Raw genomic sequence first — 22861 nt, forward strand, 5'->3', positions numbered from 1 at the left:
GTAGAGTTTCCATTATTACAAGGAAAATGCTTCCATTAATACACAGAGCTTTAATTTAGCACTGAACTGCTTCTGTACTGTTGTTTCATTGTGTTTCTTCCTCAGAGACGTGGTTTGAAGCTGATAAAGTCATCATGTAACGTCAAAGCTGCTCAGGCATGATATCGTTTCCATGTGTATGGATGTAGCACTAGTGATAAAAGAACAAAAATTTAAGAATGAAAAGGCTGTACTTCTTTTGTGTGTTGTGAAATAGCAAAATACCGAAGCCACAAAAATACACATTCTTTTAGCATGAAAGTGAAAACATTGTTTCTTCACTGCTACTGTAATACTGCAGTGCGTGAGCTTTTCTTTAGCATTCCTCAAAGATATACATGTAATTGAGAAAAGTAGTTGCAATTTCTCCCAAGTGCCTGAAGGAATTGCCTGTCAATGGTTTCTTATTCTAGTTTCACAAAAATAAAAACTGGAAAAAAGACATTACAACAACAGGAGTATTATCAGAAGTGTGTGTGTCTGTGTCGCCTCACTGTACATTTCTGACTTTATCTGAGAGCCCAGAAACAGCTCTGTGTAGCATAGAGTAAAATATAGCTCAGTGGACGGAGTGGTGATTCACCAATCATTGGGTTGGTGGTTCAACCACTTGTTCTTCCTCTCCATATGTCCTTGGCCAAGACACTGAGTTCTGGGTTGCTTCTGGTGGGTTAGGCTTGGATGGCTGATTTAATGTCAGTGGTGTGTGAGACTGTGTGTGGGTGAATGGGTGACTGATAAGCCAATTGTAACGTAATTTGGCTACCAAAAAGATAAATGCTATATAAGTTCAATAAGCAAAACTTTTTAATTCTCTATTCTGTTTACTGCCCTTTATACATTCTCTGTAAAAGGAAAAAAGTATTTAAAAATTGGTTGTAACAGAAGTCACAGGAATCAAGTACTTGACTGAGTTGCAAACTTAGAAACAGAATAGCAAATTTGCTTATCGCATTACTCCCAGCAATCCCTTCACAGCAGAGGGGGGCACATGAACTAGCTCAATCACTGGGTCTGGATGGAACTTATTTGTTGCCATATTCTCAAACTGCCAGATAGTTTACTTTCAAGGTATCCCATTTTCCAGATGCAAATTTCTTTCATTATGTTCACTGTCTGTTAAGTGGTTGATGGTGTCTTTTGGTTTGATTTCGAAATGCTCCACATTTACCAGACATCTAGCGTCTCTTTCCATATCCAGTTCTTAACTACTGTATGTATGCACCTTTATCTGTTTGACAATTTGCAAGTGTCATGCAACTTGAAAAGACTTTTTGGTTGAGAATCGATGTCTCCCTTTAGACAGACACACAAAGCCAACATTAAATAACTACAGTAGTGGTGACAAAGGTGAAAAAAATTGAACCTTATTTGTTCCTGATTTCATTTCAAGTATGTGTGTATATTTAAATGCACCATCCAGTCAACTGACCAATCAGCCAGCCTTGGGAAGTGAAGGAGCAGGGATAAAGAAGGCATTAAAAAGGGACAAATCCTTATGAAAAGAGAACTGATGAGTGTTGCTCATATTTTCTATACAGAAAAGAGGCAAGATGACCTTCCCAGTTACATTTTATAGAGTTACATCGTTTAACCTGTGGGAAGGGCGTGTTTTTTGTCTTGCCTGGAGGTGCCGTCGCTTTATAAAGGCAAAGAATTACTGTGCTTCTCCCATGACTTATTGTTGGTCTATTTAAAGCTGTAGCCCTCCAATTCATATATTGATGTTGGATAAGTAGGCAAGAATTTTGGGCACAAAGGTTCAACTCCAAATTCAATAAAAGCATAGATGAGTTATGATCCAGCTATAATAAATTATGCCTAGGAAGTAACCTCCTCTTCAATCATCATTTGAGAATGGAAACAATCTCAAGAAAATAGTGTATGTGTGTGTGTGAGAGTGAGAGAGGGGGGGGGGTATTAAATGAAACGATGAAGTAGCAGCAGCGTGAGAGTGTGTTTACCCAAGCGAATGTGTGTGAAACATGCTGTCTGCTTCAGTGTCGCACTGTGACAGCTGCCTGTCACATCCAAGCCCCTGAGGAACTCTTGCTGTGTGTGTGTGTTTGTGTGTGTGTGTGTGTGTGTGTGTGTGTGTTCCCCTGCGTGTGATGGCTTCAGTATGTTGGTGCAATTCACATGTCAAGTGTGTGGGTTTGAGGGAGTGGAGGGAGGTTAGCTGTAAACACTTTGTTTTCCTTTGCTGTGTGTTTGAGCAACACGCCATGTTCCTAAAACAGCAGTGTAACAGATCACTCTGATCTGATCTGAGTGAGAGCACAGCATGTGGTTAACAGCTGAGCTGGTTCGAAATGTTTTTCAACTTTTTTTTTTCGACGAGTTTGTTTATGATTAAAATTATGTTCCTCCCTGAACCCACATTAAGCTGGGATCAGCATTCCTGTTACCAGACAAGAATTTCAACTTTGGAATACCCTGGATTATGTTGAAATGTCAATTTTAGAGCAAAATCTAATTGTTAAAATCAGGAAAGAATTGTGGATATGGCAAATAAGTAAGTGAACATTTTATAAGTTAGGGGAAAGATAGTTGTTATGGTTGATAAAATGGTGAAATATTAGGGCTTTTCCACTGCAGGAATTTACTGAGCCGTAACTGTACTTCACCTCTTAGTCCTAGTGTTGATCAGCTGTGGTTACACCACTATATGAGTAACATTTGCCCTACAAGTATTAGAAACGTCTGTCAGAGAATTTCCTCTGATTTCAAGGTTGTTGGATACACACATTTTTGCAAGTGAGTGACATGCAGGCTGTGCATACACAGTCAAACACCAATCCTAGGAAGTCCTCACCACTTTCAACTGCAAACATCAGCCCAGTTGTTCTATAATGGTTTATTATTTCTACATAGAGCTATTCAGTTCATCAGGTGAACATTCTTGTAAAAGTTTATAACTATCCCAGTCTTGACCATCTCCGAAACCTAACTTTAAACTCACTAGTCAAATGTCTTAACTTGTTGAATAATTTTCATCTCAAAAATAATATTTGTGTGTGTTTTGCAGTAATGAGGCCCACACCTTGCTTTCCAGTCCAGATTTTCCCTCCTCCAGTCTGACAGTTCTTATCGTGGAAAGTTAACTTGCAGCCCTTGTCTATTTTTGCCTCCCTCTTGGCATGTTAACCAGGCTTTGTGTTCTCCATCTCTGGCGAAAAACAAAAGTAGTCTCCAGGAGCCTTTGTATTTTAATCTTAAATGTTTCATTCTTTATTTAGATATTACCTAGTTTACCTCCCCAACACTGTTTTCTGCCGCCATCACTTGATGTGCCATCATTTCTACGGCTTGTTATACATTTCATACAGTTGAAGAATTGGGGTGTTTGATAAGCAGCGTGTCTTTGAGCCACCATGCCTAAAAAACAACAACCCTGCAAACCACATATCTGTACAAGCAACATGCTGTGTGACTTGTGTAGCTTCAATGACATCCACACTTTGACTTTTTCATGTATTTTTCAGCCTCTGTGTGACAATCTTTCTCCCTGTTTCTATCCTGTGTTATGTTGCTAATGTTTCTCCCTGCCCTAAATCTAAGGCTCAGTGTCGCACTGAGTGCACCCATTATTGCTAATTATTTATTACAGCCTCAGGCGATGTGCCGGCTTGCCTCCTCAAATCAAACATTGTTATTCTCAGGATGGCTGTATAGCGCACCAAAAACTTCATTTTAATAGGCTGAATATTCCTAGCTGTCACTGTATTTGGGTCAAAGTGGTGTAAGGCATAGGGGGAGATGTTCACGTGTTGACAAGTTTTAGTCAAAAGGCTTGCTTGGTATGGTGTTCTGATACAGCGTCTTTTCTCCTGTGTGTTTGTCACATGTGTATCCACACAAGCCTGGAGTTGCGTTACATAATAAGAGAGTGTTACATTGCATTTCTTTAAGTTGTTGGGCCTTGCATCAGCCATTACAGGAATGTTCTTGAGGAGCTGGGAGGTGGAAAAGGGGATTCAGTAACACTGGAACAAATTCAGTGGGGCATGTTTGGCCTTTAACCCTTAGGGTCAACAGGAAATCGGATGTTTTATCCCAGGACCTTACTTTTCCCACGTTGGTCAAAGCTCCTTTACTTTATTGTGAGTTATCCTGCTGCTGACACATAGATCCCCTGCTGCTATGAGCAGGGGCTCTTAGTGGAAGCAAGACAGGAAAGGGGCCAGTAATTCAAGAGGAGGGGTAGAAAATGTGTATGCAGATTAGGCCGGCAGACATTCTCAATCCTTTGCCAGACCCTGGACCAATATGTCATATCACATAAAATTCCACTTCTTTGCTGTCCTCATCTGCTTTATGTGCAGGCCTGTTTTTTTCCCTGACATCACCCTCTAACCTTTCTGAGTTTTTGTTGTTTTTCAAAGTACTTTCTGCTCATTGCTTTCAGCTTTCAGTCAAACGCTAAATTGCTCAGAAACATCAAAGAAATTGGCCTCCTCTGAGGTAGCTATATGTCATCAAGCATTTCTCAAAGTGTAATTGCTTCTGGTTGACACATTGGAGCAACGTTCTGTTGTATTTTAGCACAGCAACACAGGAATTATAAGGCAACGTTCCCAGATGGAACCTCTTTTTTTTTTAATAATGTGTCCATATCTATGTATTTTCTCCATGAGCAAGTATCTTTTCACTTTTTATTGGTTTGTTCATTCAGGATTTTCACAAAAAGTGGATGAAGAGCTGCCTACTTCTTCTTTCTCTTCACTCCCACTTCACCTTCTCCTTCTCTTGGTTTCACTCAATCCTAATTGAGACACCGAATGAAAGAGAAGCAGGAGATCAGGTGGGAAGATGAACAATCAATTAGAACTGGTGGAGGGCATCATTATGCATTCACACACCCCCTTTGTGGAGGGGGGAGCCTGTCACTTGCTGCAGAATCAATAGAAATCAAAGTGGTGAGTGAGTGTGTTTTCACACACACACACACACACACACACTCACAGGGGAATAAGGAGTGTCACGTAACAGGAGCGAGAAAGTGAGACAGCCTTCTATTCCCCTCCTGCCCTCCATCTGTGTTCAAAGATATCTGATTAGCCTTGTGCTCAGGATCACAAAGGTGACCCACAAACCTGAATAGAGGTTCCTGTGGGTTCTGGGCTGACCCTTTTGATAGTCTGTAAAGCCAAATATAGGATATTCATCATCATGCATGATTTCTTAACCAATATGCATCAGTAACAAGTGCGATCTGTCATGTCTAAAAATAGTGGTCACAGAGGATCTGTTTTGTATCCCCATCCTTGAAGGAAAAACAAACTCCTTAAGAAGTAACAGGCGTTGCATTCTTGATTTCATCTGAATATCCATGAAGATTTGTAAAACTGAGAATGGAATGGAATGAACAGAAATGGAATTGTTACACACTGGAAAATACTGTGGCATAACTAGAAAATGTATTTAATCTATGCAAGGTGGAGACTTAAAAACCCAAGACTGCCAATCTTTATAAGCTCTTTTTTAAAAGATGGCAGCATGTGGGAAGTTGAGCCTTCCTTGACACAGCTTTTGTTATTCACACAGTGATCCTGAATCATGTTGTAAATGCTGTACCCTACATGTATACATGAGAGTCTCTCCCTGGACACACGTGGCTGGTCTAAGAAATAAAATCTAATCAAAACTTTACACCTTCACTCCACATTTGGGTGGATTGTGCATCAATGTAACAACCTCTTCGTAGTGGGATGATAGATCCACACTGACAGTATTGTACTTTTGATATGGGATGTAGAGGGGGCAAGTTGCCGCAATGATCTTACCTTCACTGGGCAGTGTAAAAGGGGCTACAGTACATGAGCCGAGCAGTTGTATAATGTATTTATTTCTGCTTCAGTACATAACAGGAATATTTTTTTTTATCTTGTCAGAAAACAGGCAATATTCTTTTGGACTTCAGCCACATAGTAAATTCATGTTATATACACCCTTTTTAAATTTATTTTCTTTTTTGAATTCAGTGACATTCAGCTCTGCAAGCCCGGGCCCCCAAGTCCCTAAAATGCTAAAAGTGAAAGCAGAATTAAAAATTTAAATGGAGGAGCATGCAGATTTGGTGGTAAAAGAGCTTAAAAGCTTAAACTGTCTGTATCATCTCTGTTTTATCGGAACCATGTCTGAAATACTTCATGAAGAATGTACTTTCTCTAATAGTCGGTGCTAATTTCTTTGGGTAACTTCAAAGCATGACTTATTAAATATTGTGTATATATGTATACATAAAAACAACAAAAAAGATTGGCCCCAAAATAACTACCAAACATAATATCTTTGTTTAATTCCTCTTTTGCTTTAGCACAATATGTCACCACATGATATTTTGACACAATATCCCCTGATGTTAACAGTGTTTAATCAAGACTAATTAGTTTGCAACCTTGACTGAATATTTGAACTTGATAAATTTTTGAACATAGCTAACTGAGGGTTGAAAGCAGGTAGCAGCTGATAATAGAACAGCTGGGTGATTCATCAGCGGTTATCAGCTGCCACAAGGCTGCAGACTTCTTCTCACTGAACTACATTCATTAACTATGTTAATTGAGAAATGTTAATTCACCGGTGTATGGAACAAAAGCCTCTTCAATGGATTCAAACTTATTTTTTTTGATTGTGTCCTTGAAGCCTTGATTGAAGTGCTGAGGCAGTCAGGTTATTGTCTGCAAGTGAGAAAAAGCTCTGAGATTTGTGTGGTGCTGTGTGGTGCTTACAGTCAACAGAGGTATGCGCACATCGAACATTGAGCATCTGAATGCATTTGAGGCCTGTGTGCATGCACATGTATGTGAGAGACAAACAGAAGTAGAGAACTTATTGTGTGTTGCTGTCCAAACTGGTGGCCCTCCTCCGCTTTGTTCACTCAGTGTCACTGCTCCTACATTCTCATTGTTTTCAATTCCCTCAACACACATATATACACAAAGAATGACACAAAAATGTCATTTTTGTTGTGACCTACTAACCAATCCTCTCTATTCTGTTTGTGACAGTGCCTCCACAGATTGTGGTTAGGCCGCGGGACCAGATCACAGCTCCAGGTCGCACTGTAACCTTCCTCTGTGGCACCAAAGGGAATCCTCCACCAGCCGTCTTCTGGCAAAAAGAAGGCAGCCAGGTAAGAGACGTCCTTTAATGATTGTATTAGATTGGATTAGTTGTGGTGGCTCCTGATAATTTTTCCAGAGTTTAGAGATTTTGGGACTGCAAGTACATGAAGTTGCAGTGAACTCACCCAGCATCCTTATCCAGCTAACGTTAAATAAGCCTGTGCTTAAGGACTTGTTGCTATTACATTTTTAAACCAGCTTCATAGAACCAAAAAAATCCAGCTGTATGCCACATACAAAAAAACAGGTCCCCAATGAGATATATTTTTGGAGAGACAGGGCCAACATGGAACATAAAGATAATTTCCAACATTCCCATATACAGTAGCATAGAAAGGGTATCACAGCATAAATTTGGACCAGTGAATCATGGACAGTTTGAAACCGTTATATTTTTCATGAAATACATTTTGAAAGTGGTATTCCAATACTTGGTGAGAAGGCTGTCACCCCAAAATACTTGTAATAAAGGTGTAATAAAACTAACAATTACAACATAATTTTTCTTTCTTGTTATTTTTAGTTTCAATTTCCTCTTTTTTAAAATGTATCACTTTCTATTTAATGATTAATAGTTAATTGTTATAATTTCATTATGCTAATTTAAGACAGATTGCATATGTGCCACTCTGATACATCCTTTTAAAAGAACCTACATCTCTTCTCCCTGTCATGTTCTTTACGCTCATGTTTTGCTCTTATCGTTGTTTAGTGCCAGGGTGACTCACATACACACATTCATACAGGCCACTTTTTCCCATCCACACAGGCTGTTATTCACCAAAGAGTAAGCCTACACAGACCTGTGTGTCTTTAGTGTGTGTGTGTGTGTGTGTGTGTGAGAGAGAGAGAGAGAGTAATAGGCCAGCACAGATAAGCATTGCAGCCTGTTGGAATGTGCTGAAAGGCATGATGAGAGTGTGTGGGTGCCTGTAGTGTAGCTCCCAGGTACAGATTAGAGGGGGGGCTGAGATTGGAGGAGGACTGGAGAATGTGTGGGAGAAGAAGAACAAGGTTGGAGGAAAGAGATAAAGAGGAGAAAACATGGAGGAAGAGGAAGAGAGGAACTATGTGGGTAGCATGGTGGGAACAGTGGCTGCCTTTCAGGAAATACAGACTTATGTCAAACTGACAAATGGAAAGAGAAAAAGTCAAGATCTGGGAGAAAAAGTTGGACGAAAATAAAGCATTTGTTGACAATACACCACATATCAAGTGAAAACCAGTAAAATATTTATACAGAACTGGCTTCAGATGAACATCTGTAAAACAGTGATATATCAGTGGTAAAGGTTGATGCTGCTGAAGTTAACAGTGAACGACTTGATTGACGGTTGATTATTATTATTATTATTATTATTATTAATTTTGTCCTTTCAGCTTGTTCTGTGAGTTCAGAGTCGCCACAGCAGGTCATTAGTACACTTGTTGTTTTTGACCGTTTTTTTGTCGGATTGTCTTCCTGATGCAACGCTACCCAATTTCTACTGGTCTTGGGACCTCCACTGCACAGCTGGGAATGGGCTGTTGGGGGTTCAGTATCTTGCCCATGGGTACTTTGACATATGGTCAGGAAGAGTGGGGCTGTTATTATTATTAATATCATCATCATCATAATCACTTAAATTTAGTGAAACAGTTTTTGCCAGCTACAGTTAGTGTCAATGTCATGCTTGCTGAGTAAAAGTAAAAAAAATAAATAATACATAAAAAATCTGGCTCTGTAAGTGAGCAAATAATGATGAAAAAAAATCTGCTCGATGTTTTTCTCCTACAGATTTTGCTGTTCCCCATTCAGGAGTCATCACAGTCGGGTCGTTTTTCTGTGTCACTTAGCGGTGAGCTGACCATCACCAATGTCCAAGTTGAAGACTCTGGTTATTACATCTGCCAGGCCATCAGCGTGGCGGGCAGCATCCTGACTAAAGCCTTGCTAGAAGTGGAAAGCGGTGAGGCTAAACACACACACACACTAGCACATGCACATGCAAACCCACACCCACAGGCAGGCGTGGCATGCAGACCATTGAATATTTCTGAGTAAATACCTACTTCACTTCTTCTATGTTTTAGGCCTGCATCTCTCTGTTAGTTCTTCATAACCAGTGTGGTTGTTGGCTGTGACTGTGTAATAGGTTTAAACCTTGACTATAAACACACTGTCATAATTACTCTGCTTACAAGTAATGTAGCTTCACATCCTGCCTTAAAATTCTTAATCAAATTGCGCTCGTACTTCCTAAGAAGAGCATTTTCTCACATCTGTTTGCGTTATTGTTCCATTAGTTTTTTTATAGAAGAAAAACAAACACTGATATAAACATTTTATAGGCATTTCTGTGAGAAATATTTGTGATTAAAATTTAATCAGTAGAAATATGAGCTGATTGTGCATCATTGGCATTTGCATCTGAATCCAGTGTGTGTCCTCTGATTGCAGTCTGCTTTACCCACTGCTTTAATAATTAATGCTAATGAGGCTAAGGAAACGAACCAGATTTAGACATAGCAAGTTTTGGTTAATAATTAAATCCATGCATTCTTATCCAGCTGATACACGATTCAATAATCATTACAAATGTCTTGATATTTGATTCCTCACCCATGTCTACCCACATAAATGCTAGAAAGAAGCCTTCAATTTTGTCTCAAATTAAAATATCCTTCCTGCAAATGAGTAAACAGCAGGAGTCCTTATCTGATGTAATCAAAAGGGACAACTGGTGATAGATCTATGCAAATAACCATGCTGCAACATATGCTTCCCTCCCTGCACCAGTCCAGTTCAGGGAGTAAACTGAGATTTTGATCAGCTCTGTCTGCTCTAAATCCTTAGTTAACTTTTCGCTTCTGTTAGCATCAGTTATTTAATGATACATGTCTACAGCACAGAATACAAATGAGAGTGTGCTCTGTCTGCTGGAAAATGGTTTAACTGTAGGGCAAGTGAAATGTTCAGTCTTCACATTGCAAGGTCTTTGTTTTCCACCACAGGGAAAAACAAGCATTAAATTAGCACTCAACCTTCAGCCATTTTCACAACCATTTATGAATGCGCAGATATTCATTTGACGTGTCCAAACTGAACATAACTCTGTGAGCTGGCAACACTCATACCATGGTGTTTATGTTTAGGGTTGAACATACAAGAGAACATGACCACAAAAGTCCTTGAGTTTCTTGCTTGTGACTGTTATGAAGAGTCTGTACATGAGGGTAACCAATTCCATGAGTAGATTAAATAAATGTAATTAATGCAGCCACCAAGAGCTGTTAAAACTGGACTGATTCTCCTCGCTGCACAGTTTTTCAAGCTACTTGGCAAATAGATTGTTCTTGCCACGGTTCTGTATATTTAGGCTCTTAGGATCGTGGATTCAGTCTGGGATTACAAGAGACAGAAAACACTGAGATCAGAGCTCTGGGGGGACCACGCCATCTGTTGCAGGACTTTTTGTTCTTTTCTATAAACAAAGCTCTATAAAGCACTTGATACAGATCCCATCATATACAGTATGTGTTGAGCTGGGCTCAGTATAAAATGTTTTGGTTTTTTTAACCAGACTAAAACAGCACTCTCTTATTTTACACAGCTGTCGGCCCCTAGGTTTTAGTAGCATGACATTTAACATGATGTCCACATAAAACAATGGAAATACAGCGCCTCTAAACCCAAAATTGTGGAACGTATGTATTGTTGTGCTTTTGTTTGTCTTCCACCATGAAAGCTACAGTATTTAAGTTTTGGAAATTAAGCTAGCTGTAAAATGGGACACAAAACCACCCAGAGTGTCAAATTGTGACTGCATTTACATGGACTTGAGTAACCAGGTTATAGCCGGCTTTCTGAAATCAGTGGTAGGGGATTAGAGCATTAATTTCCCCCGTGTTGATTCTCAGAGAACGCCAATTTCTCTGCCAAGCATATTGTACATGTAACCAGGTTTTCTAATGGTCTTTGACCAATTGTGCATGTGCGAGACCAAAGGCTGCAGACAGGAACATGAGCTCGATTTAAAGAATGGACGATGTTGCCTCATTTTTAAAACAAATTTGGCCTAAAAATTGATAAAGTCACTTTTCCCCACAGATTTGTAAAATTCCAACAGTTGCCGTGTGTAAGGTACTAGTTTTAGGGTTGGACCCAATAAGGTGCTTGACACAACTACTCAGTTTAAAATAAAGTTTATTATAAAATACAATAGTTGGCAAAACAGGATGGAGATGTAGTAAGTCCTCCGACTCTCTAGATGGTGCTGAACTCCATTCTATGAGACAGGACAAGAAGATTAGCATCTTGACAGTGACTTGTGGGATATGGTGTCTGAACATGATAACAAAACTTACTAGAGTCAGTGGGAGGATGAGCGGAGTCTAGAGGAGAATCAAAGTTCATATGGGGAAGAGTGGAGTATGATCCTGGTAGAATAGACGAATTTTGGGATGCGGCGGGGTTGGGTAACCTGACGATAGGTTAGGGAAATGGTGGAAGGATGGGAAACTGAGGAAGATGTAGTGATCTGGATCCGTAACCGAGGCAGAGCTGATAGTGAGCATGTGGAACGTAGCCACGGTGAATCTCCAAACCCCGATAGTGAAGAGAACTCCAAAATCCCATTAGTGACTCCGTGCCCTATTGCAACAGTCTCATAGCTCTGGATTCCATAAATCCCTTACGTGAAACAAACATGGTTCTTAACATTGGTACAGTGAAGATTCATTGGTGAAGTCCTTGATACAGGTAACTTGAACACATGATACTAGTTTGAGTTCCGTATTAGTAGATAATCACATAGCTTGGTAAAAACGTAACATGGCATGATCAAATGGCATGAAGTGGTAAATCTTCACCTCTTGATCCCTCATGGGCAGATAACAGGACTCATAATCCTGGTCATTCATTATGTTGGCATCAGAGTGTCAATAGGGAGCAGCTACTCACATAACCAAAGGAACAGGCAGAGTCAGGTCAAAAAATGTAACGTGGTCAGAATCGTGGAAAGCAAAGATGATTTAGATGAAGACTGGAAAGCTGCAGTGAAAAAGCAGACAATCTGGCAGCTTGGTTAGGGAACTGAGGAGCTATATAAACAGAGTGGTGAGGGCAGGTGAAACTAATTACCGGTGATTAGTTAAGCGGGGAAAATGTGACGGGACAAGGAACAAGAAGTGGCTGCAAAATAAAAGTCTTGAAGGGGGGAGTGAAGTTGGGGATCCCGACAATGTGTGTGTCTACTCTTTTTTTTCCCTTTCTCTCCCCTGCTCTGTCGCTCTGCTACAACATGAATACACACAAACACACACACATTTACATTTAGTTATTTAGCAGATGCTTTTATCCAAAGCGACTTACCAGTGAGGTACAAGGCAAGCAAGACACACGCTCACACTCAAGAGAAAAGTCAGAAATAGTGTTTTCCGTCACTATACAAATGTAGCAGTGGAGGAGAAATAAGCTTACTCTTCTGCTGCGTGTATGTGGATTTTCAGTAAGCACAGTCACTGTTGCATCTCGGAGGCGTTGGGATGGCGTTGTACCCTTTCACATCCACATTTGACACACAGGGTTCGACTCTCTAACTGGTTAGAAGGGTCTCACTCAAAAACCTTTTAAATATGAATATCTCTGCACTAGTGGTGTCTATAGTAAAAAATATTACTGTACTGTAGCTTTAAGACATTGATTACACTCGAACTGATATACATCGAGTACCACACGACCATGAACAATTACGATGACATGTACTGTTGCTGCAGAGAGAGGTGTCTGAATAGGGTTGGAATGAGACTGTGGTCAAGTTAACCATCATAACACACAATCTCCTTGTTTGTCTTAATTGTAATGTTATACCTGATCACCCAAACACTGAACCCCCAGTGGCTGGTCTCACAGTAAAATGTTAATCGAACTCCACTCCCTTTTATCCCCAACACTCACTGCCACCTCTATTCTTTTACACAGAAGTTGGAGCAAAATCAGTCCACCTCTAATTCTACCTCTTGAGGCAGTTTACAGTATAATCCAAAATATTCAGTGTTACTCATATGTATAGTGTTTTATGAAAAGACTTTTTCACATGGAATAAATAATACATGTCTATTGAGCTTCTACTCAATATCCTGTCAAGTGGTTCATCAGTATTACAGGAGGTAACTGTATCAACACATTCCTGCCTGAGAAAAATCTATGAAATCGATTTGCATGTTGAACTGGGGCAGGACCACAGAGAGGTGGACCAGAGAGCCTCTGGGACTGGATGTTCTCTTACAGTGACATTTTACAGTTCATGTGACACAGCACATACTGGGGTTTTACGGGCAAATATTTCCAACTTAAAGACCAAACAGATGACAAAATATCATTGTTATCCAATGTATCCTATTGTTGTCTCATCAGTAGTTCTTGGCTTCTAAACTGCAGAGCGAGCCTGGTCATCCCAACATCAAAATAGTACAGTGATTGGAGAGTTAGATTAGAAACAATAGAACAGGATGTTGTGGATTTCGTATAAGCCATAAGGTACAGTTTCAGAGCCGCCTGCTGTTGTTTTCAAATATAACCACAAAAGTATGGGCAATATGGCCAAAAATGTTTTTATTTGATCCAGATACCCTCAAGACAAATCACAGAAGAAAATGTGATTCCAAATTTAAAAAATAAAAAAATAGTTAAAAGGAAACATTCATTCTTCATTAACTAGGGAAAAAGAAACCCATCATTAGCAAGGTAGCAGTGTACCTGACAGTCTGCTCACACTATTGCTTCTATGTTGATAGTGTTACTTTCTTAATGTAAAGGCTCTGCAACATGTGGTAAGTCTAATTCAAAAGGAAAAGGAGGTCTGGAAAATTGTATATACATTTCATGTTTAGAAAATCTGGCTTCTCTAATCCCCACCTCGATTACATGACAGTTAACAGCTTACTCAAGAAAGTCATGTGTAACCCGTCTCATTTGATCCTCTTTCAGCACCTTCAGACCGTGTCCCTCCCATCATCCGTCAGGGGCCAGCCAATCACACTTTAGCTCCAGGTTCCACCGCTCAACTACACTGCCACATCATGGGCAACCCCATCCCTAGCATCCAGTGGGAAAAGGACGGCCAGAGGATTCTGGGAAACAATGGTCGAGTCAGCCTGATGGAAAATGGCACCTTTCAAATCACCAACCTCCAGGTATTTAAAAAAAAAAAAACAGCTTCCGCTTTATAAAATAGTTTGTTTGTTAGGGAAATTCCAGAGTAATGAAACCATAAACGAAAACCCTCGAATTCACTGTATATTTATTTCTACCTGTCATTCTATCACCCCACACCTTCTAGTTAAGTCATTAAAATGTTCTCATGATTCACTTTACATGTATAACTGTTTACACATCAAACAGGATGCAATTCACACAAGATAAACACATTCCTCGTGATAAAACACCAGACTTTTAATTACCAGGAAAGTGTGAGCCACTTAAACAGAGGACATTTTTTACAGTTGACTCAAATGATGAGTTTTTATGAGAGGAGAGGGATGGGGGGGAACGCAGCAAAACAGCACAGGCGAGGCGTGATTGCCATGGTAATGAGCGTGCAAGGCCATTAGCAAGTCGTTAGCGCCTTCTTACTCCATGCTAATGAAATCCATTCTGCCCAGAATTCCCTTCTGGGTATGAAGCAGCACCTGAGGTCACCGATGCCTCGGAAAGACTCGAGGAGGCTCACACATTAATTGATTGTGGGTTCTTAATGATTAACGATCGCTGAGACTTGTAATTAAATCCTTAATACATCAGTGAGAAGTGTATGAGAGAGAAAGAGAGAGAGGAGAGAGGGGATAGAGGAGAAACACTCCACAAAGTACATTTTGGATTCTGCATTCATTATCGTGTAAAAAACAAATGGCTTGACAACGGAGCGCACCAACTTGGACGCGCTCGTACTTTGGAAGCCATTTGAAGTTGTCAACATCACGATGGAGCTCTTTGCGGACTTGGACTTAATCTGTGTCTATAGTTACCGACACAGGCTTTTAATGAGGTGGATTGGATTCTATTGTTTTACATCAACCATTTTAAAAAACATTTAATTTGTATTATTTTTACTTGAAATTGGCTAATTTCATGTGTTGTTCAGTACAGTTTAAATTCTGTGTTGATGATGTTAAAAGTGAGATGTCCTTTCAGTATGTCACCAAGCCAGAGAGTTTCTCTTTTCCTTCCTCTCTTCTCTCTTCTTTGGACATAATTAAAGATTAAATTTTATTATTTAGTACAAATTGGATCTTAGCTGGACACTTTTTCTGTCAATAAAGAAATGAAACCAAAAAGATGTTCCAAATAGATGGCAACAGAACCAGAAACCTCTAAACCAGAACTCCCAAAAAATCTGGGTGCTCTTTAATGATTTTGCAGTGGTCTGAAATCACATTATCAAAGCTATGAAAAAGAGAAGTTGAGACAAGACACAGGGACAGATGGATGCTTTGACCATCCCACACAAGTCCCCCAACAATCTAAACCTATAGCATCTTAGTAGGAGCTAGTTTAGGTTGACTGAGCAGTTTTAACTATAAGCTTTATCAATAAGGAAGGTTTTAAGCCTAGTCTTAAAAGTAGAGAGGGTGTCTGCCCCCTGAATCTAAATTGGAAGCTGGTTCCAAAGAAGAGGGGCTTGATAGCTAAAGGCTCTGCCTCCCATTCCACTCGTGCAAACTCTTGGAACCACAAGTAGGCCTGTATTCTGGGATCGAAGGGATACAGTTTTTATGCCTTTAAAGTAGGGGTGGGGTGGACAACCAAAAGTTTGCGTTTGCACACAATGTGCAGAATGTGTATGTTGTTGGAAAAATCACATGGATTTAAACAGACGCCAACAATAGTCTATGATAATTATTAACTCTGGAGATTCAATTTATTTATTTATTATCTACACTACTTTAAACCCTCAGTGGAATTTTGCAGAATTAACTATTTGTTTTACATACCATAAAACAAAATTTCAAGCATGTTTTTAATTTTCAGAATTTACAAACTGTTCTACAGTTAACTGACAGTGTTAGTGGGAACCACATCAGATAATTTTGAATAAAAAATTCTCAGAATTTGTCTACTGCATAAGTAAAACTCGTGAAAAAAGTAAGTTATACCAGTTCAGACTCATTACTAATTGATGCTTTAAAAAAAAAAAAAACCACAGAGCTCCAGTTTTCTGCCCTTATGTCTTGTAAAATATAACAAAGTTGTGGATTTATCTTTTAACTTGAGGCATGAAGGTAATGTTATGTGCATATTGCAAAAATACCTAAAATGTGTACTTTAAATGGTTTAATACCATTTAAATTCAGCTTATTTGGGATAAGAGTGAAATTGTAAACACATGTCTCACATTGACTTGATCAGTGATACATATGATTTTACAACCTGAAAACCTCCCTGAAATTTGAGGTTTTTCTACAAAGAGTAGTCAAGACAGAGCATGAAACACCTTAAACACAAAACACTCAGCGCTCAGTTTTCTTTTGGCATGATACGAAATAAATGAAATCAGTGCTCATAAAACACATTTAACCCAGAAAAAATCTGTATAAATAAGTCAATCTCATCTGGGCCCCAGGAGGGGAACAGATGGTCTGTTTGTTCTTCTTACCCTGGTGATGAGGACATGCCATTACTCTGGGATCTATGCCAGACACACGCTACCGCTGTCCCTCTCCAGTGCCAAGACATCCTGGATAGACGGGAAGTGTGTCTGTGTGTGTGTGTGGTGGTGCTGGTGTTGGGGAGGGAGGTTAAAGGGAGACTTGTGCTGCCATTCTGCTAAACGATTGATGTTGGGTAGAGAGTATACGTGTGTGGGTGTGGCTGCGGGGGGGCGTCAAAGGGACAGTTGGGAAACAGCAAACCAAGGCTGGGGAGTGTGAGAAGGACTACACGGGCACAGAAATAAACAGATTACTTGAGTAATCAGGTTAAAGGAGGAAATTGAGTTCATGTGTTGACTTTAAATCCAAGTGTACTGGTGTTATTGTCTGTAATCACATTCCCCTTGTGCACCTGCACCCAAAAACAGATCTGACATCATTATCAACCTTCTGTGTGTGATAGTGCATAAGGCCAAACCCCATGCTAACTGGGTAGTTAGCAGGTGGTGGTAAATAAAAGAAAAAAATGCCATATCACTGTGTAGGACAGGGACAAGATTGTTTTTTTTTTTTTTTTGGGATGTACGGTACAGAATTACGCCAAGGCATAATTAAACTAAAATAAATAAATAAATATCTAGAATTCTAAAGTTTAAATTTGGAATTCTTTTTTCCTGCCTTTCTCTCTTTTCGTATCCTCTCTTCCTCATCGATTTTTTAGCATTCTGTTTTGCACAATGCCCAGAGCTGCTGGCCTCAATCAAAACTCAGGTGCTTAGGCTACTTACCACATTTACCCTACGTGCTGATTCCCCATCCACCAATCAAACGTTACCACTATGGGGCCCACTGTTCACCCCTCAAGCTGGCGCACAGGTCAACTGAAGGTCACGGCCTTTAGTAAGAGCGAGAGCAGCGAGGAGTCTCGTATAGGGCAGAGAGTCACCTGCCCCGTGTCCTGCAGAACGCTGTGACAGCCCATTTAGGCTTGAGTAATTCCTCTGTCAGTTTTACTGATGAGCCGGCCCACACACGCAGGAGAGGAGAATGGCCGAGCGCTCAGCAAGGCATTAGTCATGATAGGCTCTGCTGTGCACATCCTCTGCATAATGTATAAGGTTTTCAATAGAAGTAATATGGGCTGTGTTCACAGAATAAGTGAATAAGGTGAGGCTGATTGTGTTTTGTGGAGAATTGGGTCTGCATGTAAATTGATGAACAGCAGCGGACTGAAACATCTTATTGCAAAACAGATGGAAAACTAATTAAAATTCCTCTCTTACACACAACTGTACAAACACATGCACAGTGTGCAACAGGAGGACTGTTTACGGAGCCAGCAGCCTGCACAGATGCAGTTAACATCAGCATACCAACATTCAGGACCTCTGCCCTCACTGTAAACAGAGCTGAGGTATCACTGACTCATTGCAATTGTTCTTGTTCTATTCCAACCATGTGGATTTTATTGAAAAGCATAATTGTTTACAATACAAGTACTTTTCTGATTACCGATGTGTGTTTAAAAGCTAGGTAAACTTGTTGAATCATTTTATACCTTCTGGAACTTTAGCAAAGCTTTTGCTTGAAAATGTTTACAACAGTCCCATCATTGTCATCTTCTCCACTGTTAAATCCTCCTGTCAAATGTGATTTTATATTTCGTTTGTAAAATGTGATGTGACATGATGCGCCGCCCGTCTCTTAAGGCAACATTAAGATACTAGTTAACTTAAGGTAAACCAGAATTTTTACGTTCATCCGGATTATTTGTGCAACTTAAATTGAGACTAAACTGAAATTGAAAAACATATAAAGACAGAGCACTGAAGCAGAACATCGAGCAACATGTTCAGAACCACTGCTCCTGCAAGTGTTACTACCTCTGTGTCGCACTGAAAGATCCCCCAGTGTAGAGACCCTCAACATCTCCCTCTGTTGTAAGCAATTTCACAGCCTGTCTATCTTTTGGCTTGCCTCCCCAAAAATGTAATAGCCAGCATTCAGATATGTGCACACACAAACAAGTACACACACATTCATTACACAGCTCTTATTACATCTGCTCATAGCCTGTCCAGAATGTTAAATAGCTGTTGAGTGTAAAGACTGGCGCCTCAGAAATTTCTAGACCTCTAGCTGGTCATTAAAATTCTGTCCTTTGATCTTTGCTTTAACGCGAGGCTCAGCCTTGCAGGAATCAGACAAGGAACATAAAAGCCACCAGCTTGGCTGTAGCTTTGACTTCAAAAAAGTCCAATGAGAATTAATCACTTATTAACAAACAGGGAGAGGACTATAATTGACAAAATGTCCAAAGAAAAAGAAGTTAATTAAAGCAGATGTTGTGTGGAGGTGTGCATAATGAGAATGCATACTTGAATAACAAAAATTGATTCCCAAGTTTTTAATAAAACAGTTAAATACACCCAATTTGTTAGTTGAATGTTGCATTTTGTTTTGGATTTCATTTTGAAATATCATTACAGTGATTTTTAATTTTTAATACACAGTTAAATGTATAAATAAATTGAGTAAGCGTTCCTCTGGAACCCCACACCTTGAGAGAGAGATGTAAAAAGGCAAGGTATAAAGAAATATTTGACATGCGTGATTTCACTTCCAACCCATGCAAATGAAGTCCATCTGCATTAGCAAACCCACCTGTCCAAAAAACTACAAATGTTCATCTTTAACATTCATCTCTCTTTTTGATATCTGGAATTTCCATGCTTGCTGAGGTAGGAGGTTGCTTTCACGGGCATGTTAAGCTACAAGATGATAAGAGCTGATGGCTTGTGATGCATTTGGATGCACTGATATTGTAATATATCGGCACCAATGGAAGCTACGAGCTTCCAAAACAATTTTACTTGCAATCCGAAAGTGAAAAACATCAACTGGTTGGCAGCTTTGTTCTGCCAACTTCTATCTGCTTAGTATTCTGAGTACAAACGTTCTGCTTTGAGAGATATGACATTTAGTCTCAATCATTGGTTACGGCTGCATTAACGTAGTAGCACACACTTACACACCTACACACACGAAACTAATGATACACATTTTTGCTGTTGCCAGGAAACGGACTCTGGGGTTTACACCTGCCTGGCTTCTAGTTCCAGCGGAGAGACAAGTTGGAGTGGAGTGCTCACAGTCAAAGGTAAATTGACTCTGCGTGAATTAAATACATGGAAATGACAGTTCTATAAAGTGGCAACATATAACACAAAAATATATAATTAGTATAAAAACCAGCTTTTATGCAGCTGTAAAGCTAAGATGTGTAAAACAGCAATCCTCATTATTGTTATAAATTTGTATAAGCAACTTTGGAGAAGTAGTTTTTACTGTCTTATTTAATAGCAATTAATTTTTTTTAAGTACAAATTAAAATATAACTTCAAGTATGAAAATGTATGCATTCAGAGTTCTTAATACTTTTAGTCCAAGGAGCACATATTTCTTCCTTCTGATCATTGTGCAAATAAAACAAGTAGCTGAGTCTAGTTTAAACACTTACACATTTTATACACATTGATGTTTGGAGTCTGCCCAGTAACAGCCTCAGGACTAGCAGGGGTTAAGTGTAAAACGTAATGTTGTTGGAACAGAGCAGTAAGAGATATCAAGAGAGCTTGGTTGAATCACAGCTCTCTGCAAGGCTGTGTCCTTTTTATTTTCTCCACAACCCATCAGGCATTAGAGCATAAAATATTTCAAGCAGTAGAGATTTCATTAGTGCCATTAAATGAAGGGGTAACGACTTAACAAGCTGCTTTGATGACACTTAAGTCTGTTATTTGGCTATTAGCTCCGTAATGGTTAGTTAAGATCAAATACGCATTGTGAAAAGCTAAACAGTCAAGTCTGTTAGAAGCGAGGAGCACAGCCTGAAGCGGCCGTGATGCAAATGTTGAGGCAACATGTATAGTTAGTTAGCGGGATTTCACAGAGGACATTGTGAAATGCTAAAGGCAGGCATTGCAGTGTGATTAAATGTGCACCCTCCTCCCCCTCTCTCTCTCTTTTATGCCTTGCTCCGTCACCATCCAGAGAGCGGAGACACGTCAGCGGTCCAGGCCGCAGAGCCCTTCCAGCTGCCAGGTCCACCGCACAAACCCATAGTCACAGATGTGTCCAAGAACAGTGTCTCTCTGACCTGGCAACCCAATGCCCATGAGGGAGGAGCTGCGGTTACCTCCTACATCATCGAGGCCTTCAGGTTAGTAGTGCAAACCAATGAGAGGTGAAAAATGAGAATGAGTGCACAATTATTGTGGCAGTATGTCCTCATCCTCGGCACCTTTGACTCCTCCAAACCGGTTTTCTTCCTTATTTGCCAAATAATTCCGTCATAAATATCTCCACTTCACTGAGCAATCAAGGATGTATTCTTTTCTATTCAATCTTTACATTTTGAAATTTTAACCGAAAATATTGGTCCTGTCATAAGAGGAATCCTTTTCATTATAGGACGCTCAAACACCTTTACAACAACCCAGACTATTAAAATTTTTTCACGGTTTTCAGGTCTTTAAAGTGGGGCCAACAACAAAATTTCGCAGTCACATTCAGACCTTGTGAAGGACAACTCAATGAAAAACTCCAGAATAAAAAGGTTGAAGGGTGTAACCAGTCAGACCAGCTTAGTCAGGTACAAAACCATAAAACGACAACACAAAGTTAGTATTTCATATAAACCTCAGCAGAAAACCTTTGGGTAGTTGCACATGGCATGATGTCCACTTTGGATTAATAAAGCCAGAAGTAGATTTAGGAAAGCAGAATGGGTGGTTCAGCGGATGGGAGTTGGCCTTCAGATGAAGACAGGCAGTGTCATGGGGAAATGTGTCTATCAAATTTGATAAAGAGTGGAACACCGGCAGGCCTTAATCCGATCCAGATGTACACAAGGCCCATGGCAAGCAGCTGAGTGTTTCCGAGTAACGCAAACTGATTCTTTATAAAGCAGTTGGAAGAGACCTCTGGGATGTTTGCAATAACAGTTCCTTGCCTGAGGTGCTAAGGTTTGTTTGTAGGAGCACAAGGAACAGAAAGTGTTGTGGCTTTTGTGTGTATGTCTGTGTGTGTGTGTATGTCTGTATGTATATGTGTGTGTATTGTATAAGCATAGTAGTATTTATTTAATGCACAAAAACAGACTTTTCATTCTTCTGGTGAGGTAACATTCTTTTTTTTTTTTTTTTTTGTGGCCACAACCTCGTGGTCCAAAAAGTTACCTTGAATCCAGTGCTGGCTCAGTGCAACATGTACACACACAAAATGAGTATTCATGAGAACTCTTTGGTCTAATTGTGCAGTTCAATGCTGAAGCTAGTTCACCATAAACTACCTCACAGAATCCTTGAGGAAAAATCTAAAAGTGTCAAACAAATGGTTGAGGAGGCCTTTGTGACTGCTGCTCTGCCAAGGTGACAATAAATTCATAGAGAAAATTGGAGACAGGCAGAAGAGGGAATGGGGGTGGTGGGATAATGCATCTCTGGGAGTGCCACAAGGCCAAGAACATGCCCTCATTTCCTGTTGGCAGCTGTGCCTTTGTGCAAGCATCATTACATTATTCATCAGGACAGCAAATTGTATCTTATGGATGAAATTTCCAGAAACCAAGCAACTTTCTTCATATTTGCTATTGTTTACCAAATAAGGAATATTAGAGAAGCCAAAAATAGACACTGCTATTGCCGGTTGATGTACCCATGCGTTGGTTAATTGTGTAGATGCACATCGCTGCAACACTATTGCAAAGCTGACTTCAGTATGAAAGTGATGCAGACACACAGCTTTTGTAAGTTGTCTTTTTTAATGGTTGGAATGTAACTGAACTTTTTTATTTATTCATAATGAACTAAATTACACAGTAATCTTTAGCTGCAGCCTTAGATACAATTGTTAAAATTAGCTCAACCTCTGCCATCAAATAAAGCATCCGTGTAACATATATTTTTTCCACCTCTTCTGTTTTTGTGAAAAAAGTGACAACAAAAACCAAATGTGTTGGATTTTTTTCTCTCCAGTGAATTGTTAAATCAAATACTCAG

At 39.7% G+C, this 22861-nt stretch overlaps 1 protein-coding gene across 5 annotated transcripts in view; it reads left to right on the forward strand.

Moving 5' to 3' along the window:
• The window catches only part of robo3 (roundabout, axon guidance receptor, homolog 3 (Drosophila)), a 143800-nt gene that overhangs the window by 107256 nt on the left and 13683 nt on the right, over positions 1 to 22861 (forward strand). For all 5 annotated transcript variants that reach the window (XM_067494410.1, XM_067494405.1, XM_067494407.1 and 2 more), the window contains exons 7-11: positions 7053 to 7177; positions 8947 to 9118; positions 14140 to 14345; positions 19878 to 19959; positions 20853 to 21021. In XM_067494410.1, the coding sequence (XP_067350511.1) occupies positions 7053 to 7177; positions 8947 to 9118; positions 14140 to 14345; positions 19878 to 19959; positions 20853 to 21021 (754 nt within the window). The remainder of the gene's footprint in view (positions 1 to 7052; positions 7178 to 8946; positions 9119 to 14139; positions 14346 to 19877; positions 19960 to 20852; positions 21022 to 22861) is intronic.

The sequence above is a fragment of the Channa argus genome, chromosome 24 (assembly GCF_033026475.1).
Source record: "Channa argus isolate prfri chromosome 24, Channa argus male v1.0, whole genome shotgun sequence".
Taxonomy (NCBI): Eukaryota; Metazoa; Chordata; class Actinopteri; order Anabantiformes; family Channidae; genus Channa; species Channa argus.